Source organism: Pantherophis guttatus, chromosome 8, assembly GCF_059756535.1.
Source record: "Pantherophis guttatus breed Tessera chromosome 8, ASM5975653v1, whole genome shotgun sequence".
NCBI lineage: Eukaryota > Metazoa > Chordata > Lepidosauria > Squamata > Colubridae > Pantherophis > Pantherophis guttatus.
The window spans coordinates 61477325-61500422 of record NC_142070.1 but is presented as its reverse complement, the minus strand read 5'-3'; the positions used below and the strand labels follow the sequence as shown (position 1 = coordinate 61500422).

The 23098-nt window shown below is 46.6% G+C and overlaps 1 protein-coding gene across 7 annotated transcripts in view; it reads right to left on the bottom strand.

The window, feature by feature from the left end:
* Window positions 1-23098, bottom strand: part of GABRB1 (gamma-aminobutyric acid type A receptor subunit beta1) — a 277599-nt gene that overhangs the window by 126869 nt on the left and 127632 nt on the right. For all 7 annotated transcript variants that reach the window (XM_034432891.3, XM_034432893.3, XM_087875272.1 and 4 more), the window contains one exon: window positions 20431-20651. In XM_034432891.3, coding sequence (XP_034288782.1) covers window positions 20431-20651 — 221 coding nt within the window. The remainder of the gene's footprint in view (window positions 1-20430; window positions 20652-23098) is intronic.

Sequence of the window (23098 nt, the reverse complement as noted above, 5' to 3'; positions counted from 1 at the left end):
TCTTAAAAAGCCAGAGAACTCTGAAAGAACTAAGAATAAAGAAGAAATTGTTTACTGTTCTTCCCACTCGGGGTTTAGCAGGCAGTAAAAAGGTAAAGCCTGTCTAAATGGGAAGACTCAGATAATTTGACTTGATCAATTTGGTGTGATTTCTGTTAAAAAAATTCCTAGATGTGCATCTATAATGATAGTGTGTAAAATTGAATGGGATTGAATTGATTGTGATATGTTTGGCTGGCCAGCAAATTAAGTAAACTTGTGCTTGAACCTGTGAAAAACAGGTCTGGAAATGTTTGATGATATGTGTGCATGTGTATGTATGTAATCATTTCCAAACCTGCAGGGAAGATGAAATCCTCTAATAATAGTGGCTTGTGAAAAAGCTCACTGAAATAATTGTAATGATTGGTTTGCATGAAGTGGGATTTTTGCATGTGAGATTGGTGTACGCAAGCAGTTTGATTGCAGCACGAATGTGAGTGTGTTGAGGGTAAAAGTTGGTGTGAATGCACTTTGATTCCCTTTCATATAATTTGTGGATAATGTATGTGAAAGTAGTGGAAATTAGAGAGAAATGCAGAGGGTTGTGTTGTCGAAAGGATGCTGAGAGGCGAAAGGAGATGAGAATTCTATGTAGTTTAAACATTTTTTTCCCTTCCCCCCCTTCCTTTGGAGGAGAGAAACAGGAAAAGGGTGGGCTGCGGGCATCTCTCTCTCACTGAATGAGCATGGGAAAGGAGGGGGAAGTGGGTGATCGGCTCATGCTGTTTCGGTCTCTTTAATTTGCATATGAAAGCTTTTCTGCTCTGAATACAATTTTGATTTTATTTTTTCTGGAAATTTTTTGAGGTTTAAAACGCTTAATTAAACCTATATAAAAGAAATGATTTTGAAAGATTTTTTTGAATCTGACTTGCATTTTACTAAAGGCAGAGAATTGAAGCTAAAGTTTGATCCAAATATATTTCAGAGCATTGATCCAAAGTACTTCATTTAGACTGTTTGTTTTATTTTTAATGTCTTTATGTCTGTGTGCATTTTGAATGCTTAGGTGCTCCATCATATGGCATTGTTTGTTTGTTAACAGCATAAGTGGTTGCCCTTTTAGAATTTGTTACAGAGATGGGTTACAATAGTAGAAGGGTGAGAGGAAGTTGCCTTTAAGTTGGTCCGCACAGACTTGTGCTGACTTGGAAATCAGGAGGAATTGAATGTTTTATAAGAAGAATGAGTTAGAGAAAGTAGAATTAATGGAAGAGAGAAGGTATGTGATGTGTTTTTGGAAGGTTATGGATGTTGTATAACCTTTGGACGGGGAAGGAAGAAAGGAATGGGCAGGGAAGACAGCGTTAAAGATTACCCGATCCAAAGAAGAGGAAGTGGTGTTTTTAGTTGACAGAGATCAGATTAAGTGAACAAAGCATTTTAATACACTTAATTAGTGAAGGGAGTGTTGGAAGATATGAGAAGCTCAATATTAAAAGAGCAGGGAAATTCCCCTAAAGAAAATAAGCAGAAACTCAGGCAGAGTTTCAGCCCCCACCTTTACCAATGGGCCATTAAGAAGCTGAGACGGCCACCTTATTTTCCACAACAAAGGAAGAAAAAAAATTACAGTGGGCTGGGAGGGGCAGAGAGTGGACTGTGAAGCAGTTGCTTGTTTGCCAGATCCGGGACAGAGGAGCCTGATCACAGGCAAGGACAGGATTTGGGCACCATGGAACGGTCACACACACAAATCAAAGAATTCCCACGCCAAATCAAAAGATTTTAAAGGGTCACATAGAAAATCAAAAGATGTTTTAGAATAAAAAAAAAGGTTACTCTTACAGTTAAGACGGGCTGGCCTCGGAACGCTGTGCTTGTGTTTGTTTCTTGCCTGCCTCCCTAGAAACAATAAACTGATTCTCCTCTCAAGCAGCTGACCTCCAATCATTTCGAAGTAATCTCCCAGCCAGAAGTTTTGAATTCAGGAAGGGAAAGCTCTGCCTTTCAACAATCCTTAAAGGAAAAGGCTTCTTTTTTCCTTCCAACAGGAGTAGGAAAATCACTCCTGATAGAATAGAAGGAGTGGCGTCTCAGCCTCTATCTATAAACAAGCAAGAATTAAGATAATTCTATGCAAAATTAATTGAATCTGGACCCTGGAGTTTGAAATGGGAGGGACATGAAAGAGGAAGCCTTGAAAATTTGAAACAAGCTTTAACCAAGGCTCCTGTATTAAGTTTACCAAATTTGGAAAAGCCGTTCAATCTCTTTGTAAACACAGAAAATTGAATTGCACAGGGGGTGTTGGCTCAGAAAGTAGGAAATTGACCTTTGGGGGAGCCCTTATTGTAAGCACCCTACATCAAGTCAGAACCATCCTTCGGCAAACAGTGGGGCGGTGGTTAACTGATTCCAGAATTCTAAACAAAAATGAAACAATTTTAATGCAGCAGACAGACTTGTTTTTAATTACAGATCACAATTTGAATCAAGCACAGTTCTTAGCCAATACCAGATCAATGGATCAGTTTGGATTAGAACATTATGGTGCTGAAGTAATTGATTTACATACAAAAATAAGACCTGATTTGGCGGAACACCCCCTGGAGACAGGAGAAGCAATTTGTGACATACTAAGGAGATCCTGGAAACAAGGGGTTTGCCTCGAAATTGGTCTGCTCAAACCTTTGAATTGTATTCATTAAATTAAGCTCTATAAAACTGTCTCTGGTTGACCTAGGAATGTTGCTTTGTCCTCATCATTCCACAACATGGGAGCTAGTCCTTAAACATAAATTGCACAAAGAAGTTAACATTCTTAGGATTTCATACTTTGGTATGAAAGGTCCAGGCCTTTGCTTGGTTACTCAAAGTAAGTCTAACTACATTGAGCTACTTATCTCTCCCTCAGCCTCCATTAAAATACAGGTAAGTCTTCTTTCCTATCAACATTTTCCTAAGTTAGATTTTTTCTAAACAGTCTCAGATAGTACCTTTTGATGTACCTAGTATTTTCCAAGGAGATATTGGTATTTTCTGTTAGAAATATGGAAAGAACTGAAACCCCAAAATTGGGTTTCACTTGCCAGCCAATCCTTTGCAGCCAATCACTTGCTTCTCCTATACAAAGTCAACACAGATAGTGTTAACATACAACCATTCATTTAGTGATAGTTCAGTTACAATAGCACTGAAAAAAGTGACTTTGTCATGCCCCAACATATAATTTTTATATACTGTTGTTGCTCTCTAGCCCCATCTAGTGGCCAGAGGGACAAATACCAATTATATTGTTTTGAAGCTGACCCAACCCCTTTACCCATCAGCCCGCAATCTCAAAACAAGTGCTCGATGGGAAGCCAGACTATGTTTTCCTTTAGCGTTTGGAAGAGGCAGAAGTACAAAGAAGAATCCTGCTTAATCTGTGGCATATGTTCATTCAAGGACAAACCCACAATCCACATACATAGCATCGCTGGTGAGATTTAGATTATTTGTATTTATTAATTGTTACGTTCAGTACTAATGCAATACTGCCTATCTTATATTCAGTTCTCATTGTATGTATTCCTATTTTCCCCAATTTCACCACAACCTGTTCTTTAATAAAGCATCCAGATCTACACATAAGGTCTGTTTTATTATAGGTGGGTTTAGCTGCATGTCAAACTGCACGCAGAGTAACGTGTAGTGAGGACAGAACAGACTTATAACTGGTCCTGAACTTATGACCATTGTGGCATCCCCCTGGTCACAAGATCAAAATTTGGGCACAAATACACATGGCATTTATTTATAATGGTTGCAGCATACTGGGTCATATGACCACCAATTGCAACCTTCTCAGCCAGCTTTTGACAAGCAGAGTCAATGAGAGAAGCTGGTTCTGCTTAATACCCACATTCATTCACTCAACAACTGCAGTGATTCTCTTAACAACCATGTCCCGGTTTAATATGCCAATTAAATTGTAAACTAGCTTTATAATGAAGTTATATTTTTAAAATTTATATTGGCAATGAGTTAAACTGATGACGGGAATGATAAGAATAAAGAAAAAAACCCAAAATTATACAAGTATTGATTATTATTTTTTTCTTCAGAACTTTAATCAGCTAAACAAGGTTACAATGATAGTTATGGTTATTATGATCATTATATTTGTGTAGCTTCTTGGGGAGAGTAATGATGATGATAATTATATTTAATTATAGGTGCAGTAGATAGAATATAGTGGCATTGAAAATCTGCGCATGCTCGTAGATGGCGGCTTGCGGGTGAAGCTCCGATGTCTTGGGGCAATGTAGGAGCTATCTTGGATTCCTGGAGGGCCGAATTTCCAGCTGTTGGCCCTGGCCCAGCAGGTGAATAGGAGGACAGCCCGTTGTGAGCTTTTGGGCTCTCTCGAGTCGCTCATGTGGCTGTCTGGAACCGAGGAGCGCCGCGAGGCTATGGAGGTTATGGCAGCGCAGACGGGAGGCTCGGAAATGGTTGGGGCACTGCTTTTTACCTTGGCGTCCCCCCAGCGGTGGCCGGACGGGGGTGGGGGTGCGGTGGTGATGGCGGCATGTTGGAGCGCCGCTGGACATCCCCCCCGAAAAAGCTCGGGGCTGCCAGCAGCGGCGGCGACGTTGGATGCGGTGGCTGCGGTGGCAGGAGTGAAATGGCGGCCGCTGGGGCGACGCCGAGGGGAGTGGCATGACCCTGACTGAATTCTTCAAACTCAGACTTTTCTCCAAATGGTCTATTGTCAGCTGTGGAAGGGGGAGTTCTGGCGGATTGATTTGGAGCTGCCCGGTTGGTGACCCCTCTGGAGACCTGGATTTAAAGGGGGATTAGAAGATCTTGTGGAGACTGGAGGGTTTGGGAAGAGCTGGGCTATGGCGTGGATTGGCCTACTGCCCTGGTCCGTCTCCACCCCCCCCTCTTCCCACCGTGGCCCGGTTGTGGGAGTTGGCTGGGATCACTATCATCCTGACTGGACCCTTCCTGCACTTGGATTCATTAGCCCCTAAAATGACTACAGTTGACCCCCGGTTCCAGCTTGTACTATCGACATCTGTAACACCTTGCTGTGAGATGAGGTTTAAGCCTGGGCGTGGGCACTGAGGGAGTCACTTCTGTTGCAGCTGTCACCGAATAAGATCTGCTGTTACCAGCCGCCGTGAGAGGGTGGCTTGGTCACTGCGTTCCTGGGGCAGCGGCCTGAGACCCCTCTCCACTGTTGTGAGAGGACAGTGGAGCCCGTTGACCCGCGCCGGAATGGTGAACTTTCTTTCCTGGACCTTTTTTCTAACCATCACCATTGAATCCTTGGACTCATTCATCTTCCCCAGACAGACTTTAGGATGTATTCACCGGCTGAGCTCTTCACGCTGCTAGACTTCCCCTTCTCGCAGGCCTGGCCCTCCATGTTATCGAGGGCCTATCTTGATGATGGGTTTTGGAACCCCGAGAGATGGCATGTAGCGAAGAGGGGGTTGAGGGTTTTTTTATCTAAATTTTTAATGAAAATTTTAAGGGGACCTGGGAGGAAGGGAGGGGGTTGTAAAGGTGGACCTGGGGGGGGGGGTCCAGCCACTGAGTGGGGTGATGGGTCGATTGGCTGCAGCAGTGGGGTTGTGGAAGGAAATTTAACTGGGGAGCAGGGGGGTGACAGGAAGGGCAGTGTAATTGAAATAATGAGTGGGAGGGGCAGGTATGATGGGTGCAGGGGGCCATATCATGTGTCGGGGGTGCGCACACACTGTTTACGAGCAATTGCGCACTCCAGCCCCCAATGCGCAACTCGTGTCCTGGGTTGCGCAGAGTCTCAGGCCCAGGGTCTGCGGCTGATGTTGTGTAATGCCAGGTCGGTTGTTAATAAAGCCCCTCTCATTTGTGATCTTATTATGGAGGGGGGTGCGGACCTGGCAGGTATTACGGAGACCTGGTTGGGCAAGAGGGGGGGATCCCCCTCGTTGAAATGTGCCCACCAGGTTTCCGTGCATTTCATCAGCCAAGGGTCCAGGGGAAGGGTGGGGGAGTGGCGGCGATTATTAGGGAAAGTCTTTGTCCGAGGGAGACCACTGTTCCTCAAATAGCCGGATGTGAGTCCCTTTTTGTGAAATGGGGCTGTGGGGTGCAGATGGGTCTGCTGACTACGTACTTGGCTCCCTGCCACATGGCGGCGACCCTGCCCGAGCTGCTCGACATTATTGCCAGGGTGGCGGTTGATACCCCCAGACTTATTGTCATGGGGGATTTCAACCTACCATCCGCAGGTGAGGTGTCAGAGGCGGCTCGGGAGTTCATGGCTTCCATGGTGGCCATGGACCTGACCCAGTTAGTTCAAGGCCCCACTCACATAGGGGGACACACTCTGGACTTGATTTTTGTCTCTGGTCAGTGGTTGAATGATCTCGGTAGAGGGACCTAGATATCAAACCCTTGTCAGGGACAGATCATTCGCTCCTTCACTTGGACTTTCCAGCTGCTTCCCCCTGCCGCAGGGAGACGGAACCGACCAGATGGTTCCATCCCAGGCGCCTGATGGATCCCAAAAGGTTCCTGACGGAGCTTGGGCCGTTTCCTGAGACCCTGGCACACGACTCAACTGAAGAGCTGGTGGCCGCCTGGGAGAGTGTGGCCGCCGGAGCTTTGGATCGTGTCGTGCCTTTGCGGCCTCTGACCCGATGCCGATCTCAATTGGCTCCTTGGTTCTCTGAGGAGCTGAGAGAGATGAAGCATCGGAAAAGACGCCTAGAGAGCATTTGGAGGACTAGTCAATCTGATTTCGACTGGACACTGGTGAGGTCTTATATCAAGACCTACCTAGTGGCGATAAAAGCGGCGAAATCTAACCATTTTCCCGCTCTTATTGCATCTGCAGAGAACCGCCCAGCTGCTCTGTTTAGGGTGACCCACTCCCTTCTTCGGTGGGGGGGAGTGCGGGAAGACCCCTTACAGGGTCGAGCTGAGGATTTTGTGCAATTCCTATATGATAAAGTCGCTCGGATTCGGGAAGGCTTGGACTACGATTGGATGAGTCCAGGGGAGGAGACGTGGGTAGGTCTTGAGAATATTATCTGGGAGGAGTTTGATCCTGTGGCTCCCGAGGATGTGGACAGGGTTCTGGGTAAGATTAGTGCTGCCACGTGTTTATTGGACCCGTGTCCCTCCTGGTTGGTACTGGCCCCCCGGGAGGTTACACGAGGCTGGCACCAGGGGATTATAAATGCTTCTCTGAATGAGGGTGCCTTTCCCGCTGCCTTGAAAGAGGCAGTGGTGAGGCCCCTCCTCAAGAAGCCTTCCCTGGACCCGGCTGAATTAGCTAACTACCATCCGGTCTCCAACCTTCATTTTGTGGCAAAGGTTGTTGAGAGCGTGGTGGCACGACAGCTTCCCCGGCACCTGGATGAAGCTATCTATCTGGACCCGTACCAGTCGGGCTTCAGGCAGGGGTACAACACAGAAATGGCATTGGTCGTGTTGGTGGATGATCTCTGGAGGGCTCGGGACAGGGGTTGCTCCTCTGTCCTGGTCCTATTGGATCTCTCAGCGGCTTTTGATACCATCAACCATGGTATCATGCTGCAGCGGTTGAGGGGGTTAGGAATAGGGGGCACCGTTTTGCGGTGGTTCTCCTCCTTCCTCTCCGACCGCTCGCAGTTTGTGTTGGCAGGGGGGCAGAGGTTGACCTCGAGGCGCCTCGCATGGGGAGTGCAGCAGGGGTCGGTCCTCTCGCCCCTTCTGTTCAACATTTATGTGAAGCCGCTGGGTGAGATCATCCGTGGTTTTGGGGTGAGAGTCCATGAGTACGCTGATGACACTCAGCTGTACATCTCCACCCCAGACCACCCCAATGATGCCCTTGATGTGATGTCTCACTGCCTGGAGGCCATGCAGGTCTGGATGGGGAGAAATAGGCTCAGACTCAACCCTTCCAAAACCGAGTGGCTGTGGCTTCTGGCGTCCCGATATAGTCAGCTGGTGCCATCTCTGACTATTGGGGGTGAATCGCTGCCCCCCACAGAGAGGGCTCGCAATCTGGGTGTCCTCCTGGACGCACGGCTGTCTTTTGAAGAGCATGTGATGGCCGTGGCCAGGGGGGCTTTTTATCAGGTTTGCCTGATTCGCCAGTTGCAGCCCTTTCTGGACCGGGATGCCTTGCGCACGGTCACTCACGCCCTTGTCACCTCCCGGCTGGACTATTGTAATGCTCTCTACATGGGGCTCCCTTGAAGAGCACTCGGAGGCTCCAACTGGTCCAGAATGCGGCCGCGCGGGTGGTTATGGGCGCAACCCATTGTGCCCATGTGACACTCCTCCTCCGCGAGCTGCACTGGCTCCTAGTGGTCTTCCAGGTGCGATTCAAGGTGTTGGTTACCACCTTTAAAGCGCTCCATGGCATAGGACCCGGGTACCTTCGAGACCGACTTCTGCCATCACTAGCCTCCCACCGGCCAGTTCGCTCCCACAGAGAGGGTCTCCTCAGGGTGCCATCGGCCAAGTTATGTTGGCTGGCGACACCCAGGGGGAGGGCCTTCTCTGTGGGAGCCCCAGCCCTGTGGAATGAACTGCTCCCGGAAATGCGTAAGATCTCCGACCTCAGGGTATTTTGCTGTGCCCTTAAGACCCTGCTGTTCCGCCAGGCCGGGCTATCAATGTAATGATTTTAAATTGGATGTTTTAAATTTTGGGGGTTTTTAATATTGAACCGAAATTATTTAATAATTTTAAATTATTTTAATTGTTGTTTGTCTTTGTGCTTTTAATAGGCTGTACACCACCCAGAGTCCTTCGGGAGAAGGGCGGTATAAAAATAAAATTATTATTATTATTATTATTATTATTATTATTATTATTATTATTATTATTATTATTATTATTTAGAAGACTAATAACATCATCAGTTTTTCAAGTTTTCCCCCTACTGGTTCTGTGGGCGTGGCTTGATGGTGGAGTCATGTGACTGAGTGGGTGTGGCCAACTTAATATCACTCAGGGCAACGCACCAAGCCATGCCCACCAAGCCATGCCCACAGAACTAACAGAAAAGTTTGGCTACCCAAGTCTTCTAGCGTTCAACCTGGCTGCTTCTTGCCTCCTTCTCATTTGCTCTGTGTGTATGTTGTGGCCCCGCCCTCTGAGCCTATCTCATCGGAGGAAGAAAGCTCCGAACATGAGGAAGAGGAGTCAGCCAGGCCTCCCTCTCCAGGCCCCTCCCCTCTGGCACTGTCTCAGGTGCCGGCCGAGGGAGAGGAGATTAGCCAGGAGCCAGGTGTCTCGGATGAGAGCGAAGGAGAGCCGTCATTCCTGGATGCACGCCAACAAAGGCGTGATAAACGGTTGCAGCAGTTAAGGAGGCGTGCTAGGGATTAGAACTGAGTCACTGGACCACACCCCAGAGACTATATAAGAGAGGGTGGTGGCTGGCAAAACCCCGTGACGAACAAAAACGAACTTTGGCTAGTCACTTGAACAACGTCTGAAGCTGCCGAAAGGGATATTGTTTTTGCTGGACTATTTGCAATGCGTATGTAATTTTCTGTTATCTGTTGCAGTAAAAGCTCTTGGCAGACGGTGATTATATTGCTGCCAAGTTTGAGATAACGACCTGTGTGCGTGCCAAGTACTTTCTTAACCCTCGGCTGGCTGTGTTTGTGTGTGTGTGTGGACGGGGACAGATCATCTTGTTCGTCACCACACATAGTCCATCGTTAACCCACGATGGACCCACAGCTGCAGCAGCAGTTACAGCAGATGCTAGAGGCCAATCAGATTCTGCAACAGCAAGTAGCACAGCTAACTGCTGAACTTGCTTTGGAAAATGCTCCTGCAGCTCCCCCTCCTCCCCCTCCCCGTCCGAGATGCCCAGTGAACATGCCAGATAGGTTTTCTGGGCAGCAGGAGATGTTCCCAGCCTTCCTGGGACAATGCCAACTTTTCATGGTGATGAGGCTGGAGGATTTTCCGGACGACCGGGCTCGGGTGGCATTTGTGATCAGCTCCCTCTCTGGCACTGCCGCCCGATGGGCCATGCCCCTGTTGCTGCAAAATAGCCCCTTGCTCCTGGACTATCAGGGCTTTTTACAACACCTGCGCACCATGTTTGAAGACCCCCTCCGGGTGCAGACGGCAGCGAGGCGCATCAAGGACCTCCGCCAAGGCAAGCGCCCCCTGCAGGGCTATATTGCGGAGTTTCGACTGCTAGGCCAGGATTCGGCTTGGAATGAGGTGGCGTTGATGGATGCCTTCCAGGATGGCCTCTCCGACAAGATGCAGGACGAGCTGGTTCGTGTGGAGGTGCCACAGACCCTCAACGCGCTGGTGACCCAATGCCTGCACATCGACGCCCGCCTTCAATGGCGACGGCCCCGTCGGGCCCTTCTGGAACCACCAACAGCGTCGGCACCCCCGCGTTTTGCACCGACAGCGCCCCGGACCACACCGCACTTTGTGGCGATGGCTGAGGAGCCCATGGAGCTCGGAGCAGCCAGACCTCAACTGATGGCCCAGGAGCAGATGCGGAGACACCAAGGGGCGTTGTGCCTCTATTGCGGCGAGGCTGGACATTTTGCCGCCTCGTGTCCCAGGAAGCGGAGTGAAGCGCTCAAGCCTGTTCCGGAGTCTCGGCGTGACCAGCCAGGAAACGGGCCAGGCCTGGCCTAGGGGAAACCCTGGGTCAGGCACGTGACCATGCCCCGCCGGAGTCGGCGGCTGTGGACTGTGAGCCCCCTCGGCACCTGATTTTGAACACCCGGGTGTTGTTGGCTAACCGGTCGGAGGGGCTCCAGGCGCACGCGCTGGTGGACTTGGGGGCCACCATGAACTTTATGGACCAGGACTTTGTGGCCCATTACAAAGTCCCCTTGGTTCCAGTGGACCCTCCATTGCAGGTCGAGACTATCGATGGGCGGGAACTCGTGGCGGGGCCCATCAAATTCGCTACCCAGCCCTTGCGCCTCGCCATTGGGAACCACAAGGAGGCGATCCAGTTTTACGTGACGGCGGACCTGCACTTTCCCTTGGTCCTGGGGATGGCCTGGCTTCGGGCGCACGACCCTCAGGTGGCATGGTCGAGAAACGCCATCTTGTTCCCGAGCCTGCAGTGTGTCAACCACCTCCGCCACACCTGTGCCGGCCAGGACGTCTCCGCCCCGAACATCTCCTTGCCTCCGGAGCTGACGTCCTTCGCCGACGTGTTCAGGGTTGGGGCCTACAACCTGGTGCGCGTGCGAGAGGGGGACGAGTGGAAGACGGCGTTCAGCACTCGGTACGGACACTTCAAGTATACCGTCATGCCGTTTGGGTTGACCAACGCCCCCGCGGTCTTCCAGCACTTAATGAACGATGTGTTCCGGGACATGCTGGATCAGTTTGTGGTGATCTACTTGGATGACATTTTGATCTATTCCCGGACCCCAGAAAGCCACCTCCAGCATGTCCGCCAGGTCCTGCAGTGCCTGCGGGAGCACCAGCTCTATGCGAAGTTGGAGAAATGCTACTTCTTCCGGACTTCCATAGAGTTCCTCGGGCACATCATCACCCCCGAGGGCATCGCGATGGACCCGCGCAAGGTGGAGGCCTTGCGCAGTTGGGAACCCCCGCGTCGGGTGAAGGACGTCCAGCGTCTGTTGGGATTCGCCAACTACTATCGGACCTTCATCCCGGGCTTCGCCACCCTGACCTTGCCGTTGACCCAGCTCCTTTGGAAGAAGGTCCAGTTCCAGTGGGGGCCCCCGCAGCAGCAGGCCTTCAAGGTCCTCAAGCAGGCCTTCGTCACGGAGCCGGTCCTGAGGCACCCCAATCCACACCGTCCGTTCGTGGTCGAGATGGATGTGTCCAACGTGGCGATTGGGGCGGTGCTGCTACAGGCTCCGGTGGATGGCGGCACTCTTTTTCCCTGCGCTTTTTACTCCCGGAAACTCAATCCTTCCGAGCGCAACTACACCATCTGGGAAAAGGAGTTGCTGGCTATCAAGGCCGCATTCGAGGCTTGGCGACATCACCTCGAGGGGGCCCGACACCAGGTGGAGGTGCAGACGGACCATCGGAACCTGGAGCACCTCCCCACGGCCAGGAAGTTGAACCAGCGGCAGATCCGGTGGTCATTGTTTTTCGCCCGGTTCAACTTCCACGTCACGTACGTTCCGAGCAACCTTAACCAGAGGGCGGACGCGCTATCCCATAAGCCGAAATACTTTTGCCCCAAGGACTCCCTTCCCCCCCGGACGGTGCTGCCAGCGGACTCCTTGGCCATGGTCCAGGAATCGGTGGACCTGCGGGCTCAGGTGCTGGAAGCGCAGCAACAGGATGACTGGTCGCAGCAGCGGAGAGCAGACGTCGGCCCCGCGTCCCCATGGAGCGTGGAGGGGGCTTGCTCAGGCACCGGGGTCGACTGTACGTGCCCACGAGTCCGCTCCGAGCCCTCGTCATAAACCAGTGCCATGACAACCCCACGGCGGGGCACTTCGGCTTCTTTAAGACCTTGAATTTGGTGACGCCGACTTTTTGGTGGCCTCGCGTATGGCACGACGTGCACGCCTACGTGATGTCCTGTGTGACGTGCCGACATGCCAAAGCCACGTCCGGCCCCCCTCCTGGACTCCTCCAGGCGCTGCCGACACCGGAGAGACCATGGGGAGCCATCTCCATGGACTTCCTGACAGACCTGCCCCTGTCCGCTACATTCACGACCGTCCTCGTGGTGGTGGATGCGCTCACGAAGATGGCACATTTCATCCCGTGCCGCGGCCTGCCCTCGGCCCGCACCACGGCTCGCTTGTTCCTGAAACATATCTTCTGCCTCCACGGCCTGCCGGACCGGGTGATTTCGGACCGCGGGGCCCAGTTCACGGCCCGCTTCTGGAAAAGCCTGATGGCCGCGCTGGAGGTGCAGGTGTGCCTGTCGTCGTCGCACCATCCGGAGACTGACGGGGGCACGGAAAAGGTCATCGGGATACTGGAGCAGTACCTCCGCTGTTTTGTCAACCAGCAGCAGGACAACTGGGCTGAGTACCTTCCCCTGGCGGAGTTCGCCTTTAATAATTCCCAACACACCTCCACCCAGATGACCCCGTTCCATGCCAACGTCGGATACCATCCACGGCTTTTCCCGTTGACAATCTTGGATTCCCCTGTTCCCAAGACCCGGGACTTCCTCTTGGAGCTGCAGGCGGTGCAGCAACTGGTGCGGCGGCAGCTGATCCGGGCGAAAGAGGATTATAAACGGTTCACCGATTGCGTTCGCCGGGAGACGCCACCGCTGGAAGTTGGAGATCGGGTGTGGCTGTCCACGAAACACCTCCCCACGGACCGGCCAGTGAGGAAACTGGCCCACCGCTTTATCGGTCCCTTCCCTATCGAGGTGGTCATCAACCCGGTGGCCTACCGATTGACTCTACCCCGCTCCATGCAGCTCCACCCCGTTTTTCATCAGTCCCTCCTGGTCCCTGAGGCCCCCGTGAGCCATCTCCGCCGCCCGCTGACGCCTGCTCTCCCCAGCCGCAGCCGACGAGGACAACGCCTCGACGTACGAGGTGGACAGCATCCGGGACTCCCGTTGGCTGAAGGGGCGCTTCCAATACCTCATCACCTGGAAGGGGTACGGGCCCGAGGATTTCACTTGGGTGGACGTGTCTGCCATTCAGGTACGGGCTTTCCACAAACAGTTCCCGTCCCGACCCCATCCCGACTGTCAGACCTGGGGGAAGGGCCCTGCAGTGGGGGATAGTGTTGTGGCCCCGCCCTCTGAGCCTATCTCATCGGAGGAAGAAAGCTCCGAACATGAGGAAGAGGAGTCAGCCAGGCCTCCCTCTCCAGGCCCCTCCCCTCTGGCACTGTCTCAGGTGCCGGCCGAGGGAGAGGAGATTAGCCAGGAGCCAGGTGTCTCGGATGAAAGCGAAGGAGAGCCGTCATTCCTGGATGCACGCCAACGAAGGCGTGATAAACGGTTGCAGCAGTTAAGGAGGCGTGCTAGGGATTAGAACTGAGTCACTGGACCACACCCCAGAGACTATATAAGAGAGGGTGGTGGCTGGTAAAACCCCGTGACGAACAAAAACGAACTTTGGCTAGTCACTTGAACAACGTCTGAAGCTGCCGAAAGGGATATTGTTTTTGCTGGACTACTTGTAATGCGTATGTAATTTTCTGTTATCTGTTGCAGTAAAAGCTCTTGGCAGACGGTGATTATATTGCTGCCAAGTTTGAGATAACAACCTGTGTGCGTGCCAAGTACTTTCTTAACCCTCGGCTGGCTGTGTTTGTGTGTGTGTGTGGACAGAACAGATCAGTGTATGAGCCTGAGAAGGAGGAGAGAAGCAGCCACATTGAATGCTGGGACAGAGAGAAGCCAAACTTTTCTCTCTCCCTTCACAGCGGAGTTGCTCAGAAGGCAGCTGCAGGCCGCAGTCTGTCCCTTTATGGTCCCCCCTCCCTCCCGGGATCATACCTTAAAGACTGCAGCCAGCAGCTGCCTTCTGAGCTGCTGCTGTTCTCCTGGCCGAGTCCGACCACGAGCAGCACTGGCAGGCAATGGGGAGGTTGGGGAGTGCAAGAGAGGTTCTCTTGCACTCTCCTCTCTCCTTTCAGTTAATAGCTCTGGGCAGACAGCCAAGAACCACTTAACAGGCTACTTAGTTGTGATAACAGCCAACACATGCTTTGAATAAAGTCAATAAACAACGGAAACTGACAGAATTACAGCAGGGAAACGCCCAGGAAACTAATCAATCATCCATCTAGGGATGGGATTAACCTCTTCCCTTCAGGAAGGACAAGATTACAAACATTTTCATTATATATATAAATATATATATATATATATAACCAAATAACCAAAGACCTACCTGTGTGTGTGTGTGTGTGTGTGTGTGTGTGTGTGTGTGTGTGTGTGTACAGTTAATATCTCGGGTTTCTTCCCGTGTAATTGTAAACATATCCTTAAAAGGGTAGTAGCGACGTTTCGACGAAATCGTCGAACTCGAAAAACGTCGCTACTACCCTTTTAAGGATATGTTTACAATTACACGGGAAGAAACCCGAGATATTAACTGTACACACATGTATACCCGTGAAAACTTACATAAACAAATATATAGATATATTTAAAACAAACTTTATTAAACATAAAAAGATAAAATATCAAAGTACATACAAAATACATTTATATTCACCACCATAAAATAGAAAAACAATACAGAACAAAACAAACTATATATATATATTTCTCTTTAGCCAGGTTCTTCCTACATAAACCAATATTTTTATGCAGCCCTAGTTCAGTGAAATCACAATTTCAATGAACTAGGGCTGCATAAAAATATTGGTTTACGTAGGAAGAACCTGGCTAAAGAGAAATACACATAAAGCCTACGAAAAGGAAAGAAAACATATATATATATATATAGTGACTTATTACATCATTTATCTCATTGACGGTGTTTGTTTGTTAATTTTATTTTCTTATAGAATTTTACATTTACTCTCCTTTCATTTGACTTATCTAATCGTACCATCTATTCCATACAGTATAATATTTTGAGTCTACCTTGTCTTTTAACTCAAATATTAATTTATCCATTTCTGCACAATTGTAAATTTTTTGGATTACTAGATGATCTGTTGGCAATTGATTCGTTTTCCAATGTTGCGCTAATGCCAATCTGGCTGTCGTAATTATATGTAATATTAAATATTTTGTTTCTTTCCTATGGTTTTCTTTGATCATGCCTAATAGAAAAATTTCTAGTTTCAACTCTATTTCCTCTGCTGTTATTTCTGTTAGCCAAGTTTTTATTTTTCCCCAGTATTTCCTAATTTTTGGGCAAAGCCACCAGACATGAAAGAATGTGCCCTGTGTTTGTTTGCATTTCCAACAAGTTGGGTTTAAGTTCGGATACATCTTTGCTAACCTCAAAGGGGCCAGATACCATCTATACCACATTTTATACTGATTCTCTCTATAAAATGCTGATTTTGTCATGATATAATTAGTTTCCCATGCGTTTTCCCAGTCTTCCAATTGTATGTTATGTCCAATGTTTCTTGCCCATGTTATCATTTGTCCTTTTACTAATTCCTCTGCTAGGTCGAATTCCAATAGGTATTTGTAAATTTTTGAAATTAATTTTTCTTCCTTGGCTTCTAACAGTTTATCTAATCGGTTTGGTTTTAGTTCAATTCCTCCTTCCTCTTGATCCTTTTTGTATCTTATTTTCATCTGTAAATAGGGCCACCGGTCTATCAATATTCCTTGTTCTCTAAGTTCTTCTTGTGTTTTTAATACTACTTGTTGCTTTGTAGTATGTTTCCCATGCTGGCAAACCAAATCCACCTCTAGTTCTATCATCCTGCAATATACTTAATTTGATTCTTGGTTTTTTCCCTTCCCACACAAATTTTGTAGTTATTCTATTCAAATTATTGAAAAAAAAATTATCCAATTTTACCAGAATTGTTTGAAATAAATAAAGGAGTCTCGGCAGTATGTTCATTTTTATCGCTGCAATCCTCTGTAATAGAGATAATTTCAATTTCCCCCATTTTTTTAAATCTTCATTTAGTTTTTGAATTAAAATTCCATAATTATTCTCCTTTATGGTTGCACATCTGGCTGTCAAATTTATACCTAAATATTTCACCTTTTTTACCACCTGTAATCCTAATTGATTAACTAATTCTTCTATTTGTTTTGCTGTTATATTTTTCATTAACATTTTAATCTTATCTTCATTCATTTTTAAACCCGCTACTTTTCCAAATTCTTCTATCTGTTTTATTAAAATTGGTCCTGTTTTTAATGGTTCTTCTGTGAAGAATACAAGGTTGTCAACAAATGCTTAGACCTTGTATTCTTCTCGTTTTACATTTAGTCCTTTTATTCCTTTATTTGACCTAATTCTTATAAGTAGATTTTCAATGTTAAAATAAACAGTAAAGGTGAAAGTGGAATCCCTGCTCTACTCCCTTATTTATTTCAAAGAATTTAGTAGAGTCTCCATTTACTAATATACTTGCTTTTTGTTTCATATATATAGAGGCTATCATTTTTTCAAATCTTTCCCCGAATTTCATGTTTTTTATTTGCTGAATCATAAATTGCCAATTAACCTGATTGAAAGCTTTTTGTGCATCCAGAAACACCAGTGCTACCTCCCTCTCCGGATGCGCCTCATAGTATTCTAATACATTGATTACTGTTCTTATATTGTTTTTTTATCTGTCTCATTGGTAAGAAGCCGTTTTGATCTGGGTGTATTCTATAATTCAATACTTTTTTCATCCTGTTTGCCATTATATTCATGAAGATTTTGTAAACAGTGTTTAATAGAGAGATCGGTCTATAATTTTTTATTTGCGTTATAACTGCTCCTTTCTTTGGTATCAGCGAGATGTATGCCTCCCTCCATGAGTCTGGTAGCTTTTTTCTCTGTCAATGCTTCATTACACGTTTCTAGTAGAATCCAATTCAATGTTTCTCCTAATTCTTTATAAAATTCAATTGGTAAACCATCTGTCCTTGGGGTTTTATTATTTTTTTACTTCTTAATCGCTTCCTTTAGCTCTTCTATAGTAATATTCCTATTTAGTATCTCTTTTTCTTCCTCTGATAATGCTGGCATTCCCTCCCCACTCAGATATTGATTTATTTCTTCAGCTGTCACTTTATCTTTCTCGTAAAGTTCTTGAAAAAATTGAGTTACTATCTCCTTTTTCTTTTCTGAACTCTGTTGCATTTTACCCTTTTCGTCCTGTAATTGTTGGATTGTTCTTTTCTCTCTTTCTTTTCTCAAATCTATAAGCCAACCACCTCCCTGGTTTATTTGCATACTCAAAATGTTTCTGTTTTATGTATTTCAATGCCGTTACATATTTTTCCTGTTCTAATATGTTCAATTTATGTTTAGCTGCTATCCATTTACCTCTAATTTGCTCATCCCCAGGGTTATCTTGTAATTTTCCTTCCCAATTTTTAATCTCTTCTTGTACCTTATCTTGTAGAAGAAGAAGAAGTACAAACATTTTCATTATAAAGGGTATTAAGTAACACTTCTGTGATCAGCTGATACTCCCTGGAGTTCCCCAAGATCTTTTGTAGCTGCTGCAATGTTGGCTACTTCTTGTTTCTTCCTGGGGGGGAAGTCTACAGGATGGGGCAATGATGCAGCTTGATCATACAGGCTGTGAATTTAATGCATGTGTGGTCCAGCCAATTGAATTGCTTCTGCTGTGAAGCACCCAAGTTAGAACTCAATTAGCCTGAGCAGCTGCTCTTAGTTTTCCTCTCAGTTGGTGCTTTTTCTTTGGGTTTTGACTTTTTTTTAAAAAGGGGGACTGGCTAGTTTAAGTTTTCTGCATTGTTTTAGTAGTTCTTGGCATTGTCCTTTTGGGGTGTACTTCCCTCACTCTTTTTGAAAGCCTGCACCCACAATTTCTAAAAGCAAGGACTCATCCTTAGGAAATTTCTCCTTAGTTCTAGGTTGCTTCTCTCTTTGGTTAGTTTCCATCCATTGTTTCTTGCCATGCCTTTTGGTGGAAAATTGGAAAATAGATGGACCCCCTCATTTTTGTAGGAGCCCCTCAAATATTGGAACAGTGCTATTTGATTGTGCTATTTTATTGTGAGTTGTGAGCTCTCTTTTATTGTTAGTTGGGGAGATGTTTGGCAAAATTGATTAAATGGAAAAAAGGGCATGGTTTGCTTTTTAAATCCTGTCAGCACTTCTCTAGATAAAAAGTGAAAGATCATTAAAAAGACCACCAGTATTGTAGAGTTGGGGCAATTTTTACACTGTCAGTTTGAAACAATCTCAAAATTTCCAATGGAAAGAGCACACAAAAGAGACTTGGATGACTTTCCTACCTTTCTGTAGTTGACTATGTTGTGTCAGTTTAATGAAAGGTGGATGTCTCAGCTCTCTTCTCCCTGAGATCCTCTGCTTTTTGCACCCTGGTGCCTCCACCTTTCTGTCTTAATGTAGCTGCTTAGTGATTTCTGCTGCCATTGCCTGTCAGTCACATGAATGTGTTTACCTGCTGTTTTCCCACATAACCCTGGCATGTCAGACAGGTAAGAATTTCACAGGCTATGCCATCATTGAAGAATAAACCAAAAAGTAGAGAAAAGTAAACTGGATAAAAATGAAATAAATGCAGCAATGTAAGGCATGTGATGGCAGTCAGCACCCCTTCTCCTTTAGAAGGACATTCTCACAAATGATTTATTTATTTTGTTAGATGTTTATCCTGTCTTTATTACTTTATAAGGAACTCAAGGTGACAAACTTATCTAATATTCCTTCCTCCTCTTAGTTTCCCTACTACCACAATCTAAGAAGTGGTTTGGGCTGGGAGAAAGTGACTGATCATTTAGCCATTTTTTCAAGCCTAAAATGGGACTAGAACTCAGAGTTGGTTAAGGTGCAGGTCTTGGTTTCTAGACCTGCACCTTAACCACTACTTTCTTTTAAAAGGAGGAAGGAATATCAAAATAACTTGTAAGAATTGCATGCAAAAAGAGAGTTGGAGGAAACAAACTTGTAAAGCTCAAACATCACAGATAACATTTCAGAATAATCTCCCGTAGAATGATGCAAAAGACAAGAGAAGTTGAGCAAATTACAATCTGAGATGGATCTGTTAGTAGGAAAAGAGACTAGAATGAGCAGTAATACTTTGCAAGATGCATCAAACCTGAAGTCAAGATGTTTGTTATTTATTTGCACAAGGTGAGCATTCTTTTTATTTGAAAACTACTTGCTCTGGCAAGGTGAGCGGCTGGGTGTGACAAAGAGTGGCGGGGAGGGGAGGGGCGAGGCATGGCCGGCCGAGACAAGGAGAGGCTAGGCAAGATGAGGCACCCCTCGTAAGTGACGTCGAGTTGGCCATGCCTACCCAGTCACATGACCACCCAACCACGTCTACCCAGCCGGTCATTAGGGCAGAGAAGCGGTTGTTAAATTATTTGAATCCCACCACTGCATAAACCCAAGTTCACGTAACTGCAATTCAGGCACTTGGCAACCAGTTTCCATTTATGATGGCTACAGAGTCTCGTAGTCATATAATTGTGATTTATAACCTTTCCAACCATCTTCTGACAACCAAATGAATTGGGGAAGACAGGTTCTCATAGGAACCATATGATTCATTAAACATTCATGTGGTTTGCTTAACAAATCTGGTAAAAATGGTAATAACATTGTATTCAGTCATGGAATTACTTGCTTAATGCTTCATCACACAAACTCTGGTCCCAATTGTGGTTGTACATTGAGGACTACCTGTAAATTAGGCAAGATACCATGTCAGGGTAAAATCTTGAACAGGTTAAAAGAAAATAGGTAGGGGTTTTTTTGTGTGTGCGCCTGAAAATTCATGCTGCATGCCAGGCTTTACAAAAAAAAAAAACCCAATTCCTAAAGCAATTTCAAAATACAATGAAATGTAACATACCGCAAACCGTAAAGAACGGTTCCATCTGGATGTAGCCGAATCATTCGATTTTTCATCGTAACTCCATGAACAAAGGATTTCTTGTCATTCAGGAAGTATGTATCTGGAACCCAGAGATAATCAGCCACTCTGTTATCTAAAGTTAGATTCAAAGGTATGCCAGAGTAGGATAATCTTGTATCCCTCCAGGATTGCTGGAAATACATAGTTAGTGTATAATCCTGGAAAAAAAATAAAAAAATAGCAATTAGTATTATAACTATTATTAAGATTTGATTTTATAATTGCTATATAACAGTGATGGCTAACATTTTTCTCTTCGTGTGGCAAAAGTGCGTGTGCGCATGCGTGATGGCACCCATAATGCAATGTGTGTGCCCCCTGTGCATGTGCACACACATGCCCATGCGCACGTGACTCCCCACGCTTCCCCACCCTCCTGCGCATGTGCGCAAGAGGGGTGGGATTCAAAACTTTTAGCAATTGGTTCTCTGCCCAGTTGCTGGGTGGATGTGGCCATGGTGGGTGTGGCCTATTTGGCCTCCTGCACCATGATGGGGGGGCGTTTTTGCGAGATCTCACATGGAAGTGCTTTCCTCGAGCCTCTGGGAGGGCGAAAACAGCCTCCCCTGGACTCCGGAGGTCCTCCAGAGGCCTGAAATGGGCCTGTTTCCAGACTTCCAGGAGGCCTGTTTTTCATCCTCCCCAGGCTCCAGAGCCTTCCCTCGAGCCTCCTGGAGGGCGAAATTGGCTTCCCTCAGGCTCTGGAGGCCGGAAACTGGCCAGAAACAGGCTCGTTTCCAGACTTCTGGAACTTCTGGAAGGCCCATTTTTCGCCTTCCCCAGGCTCTGTGCGGGCCCTGCACTTACCTGGCATCCAAAAATGGGCCATGGTGGGATGCACTGCCCCCCTGCGCTCTCCCCCATGCATGCATAATCCCTGCTCCCTTCACACGCGCATGCAACCCCCGAGCATGTGTGCACATCTCCCACATGCACCTCGCCCCCTGCACATCTCAAAAATCAGCTGGCTGGCAGGAGGTGCACACACGCATGTGCAGTGGAGCTGAGCTGGGCAACAGCTTGTGTGCCTGCAGAGAAGGCTCTGTGTGCCAGTTGTGGCATGCATGCCATAGGTTCACCATCACAGCTATATAACATCAGGATTTTTGTCCTGATTTTCTTCCAGCAGCTCAAGATAATATTCACTGCACTTTCTCACTTTTGATGGAGCTTGGATTAAGACAAAATAATGAATTCAATTCACCCAGTGAGTTTCCATATTGAGAGTTGACTTAAACATGGGTATCCTCAATGTTCCCACACTTTACTACACTGTACTGACCTTTCACAAGTAGGAAGTGAAGACCAAGTTAATGGCAAATGCAATCCCTTAAGCATTCCCATTTTGATAAAGCTATTGATCCAGACATGTTCATTACTTATTATTAATCTTAATTCAAGGGGGAAATGTACTGTTTGCTTTGACTTGTTGTAAACTAATTTTTTACCCATTTTCCTATTGTACTTATTTTGTGAACATTAAGGGCAGTGGTGCACACTGGTTTGAAAATTGGCTTGACCTCATGCTTCATCTTCAGGTAAACCTAAATATTATAACCCAGTCCATAGAAAATTGATTTTGTTCAAGCACTGTTGAATCCTAAGAGATTAAGATACCAAGCACATTAAATATTACCAATTTCTTATGTATTTGGGGTGTATTGTAGATGTCATACAGAAAACATACATGTACAAGATATTTCCTTGTGGCAATGACTTAGTATTTTGAAATGCTCTATAGATCTATATCATCTATATAGCATGCCTACTGTCCCTGTTCTACTGTCCCCATTTATATGTAATCATTCTATGTGTTTATGGCTATGTTTTCCTATTTATATCCTTTTATTTGTGCCAATTTTTTTTCCCTGTCTATGTCTTGTTTTCTTATACTTGTTGACAAATAAATAAATAATAAATAAATAAATATATGACAGCTCTCCACATCAACTCTGGAATTCTTTTCAAAAAATTATCATATCGGCTTCCGGTTTGGTTTCCGCCACCGCCAGACGGTCTTTTGGGACTGCCAGCCTCGTCGCCCGTAAGAGCTGTCTCTACAGCTGAGAGACGGCTCGAAAAACTCTGTCTCATTGAGGAGACGTGAGAGAGAGCCAGCGAGCGCAGGTAGAGCCCTCTGCGAACTCCCCAGAGTTTTTTTTTACTCTTGGGGAGGAAGCAGAATGTGGCTCCCTATCCAGCTCACCGCTGCTCCGGGCTTCGGGGGAACTCTGCGCCTTGCAGAGCCAGGCAAAGGGACCAATCCAATCAACGAAATTTAACAGATTGTCTGAACAAGCAGGATGAAATCTGGATCTGGGACTCTAAATTGCAAGTATTTCTAACAACCCTATGACTGATTTTAAAAGTGAAGAAAGAGTGAAAGGGGGAAGAAAGAAAGTTTAAAATGGCGACTGGCTGAGGCTTGAGAAGAAAGCTGAAAGCGAAAGTCCTTCCGTTTGAATAGTTTAATACATTACAAAGTATTTGAAGCAATAGCGTTGGCTAGAAGTGAAGAGAAAAATTCCTATTTCATGCTTCTTCCTTCTTAGAGACTTGATATTGATATTGTTTGGAGAGAAATCTTTTTCTTTAAAAAGAGTCT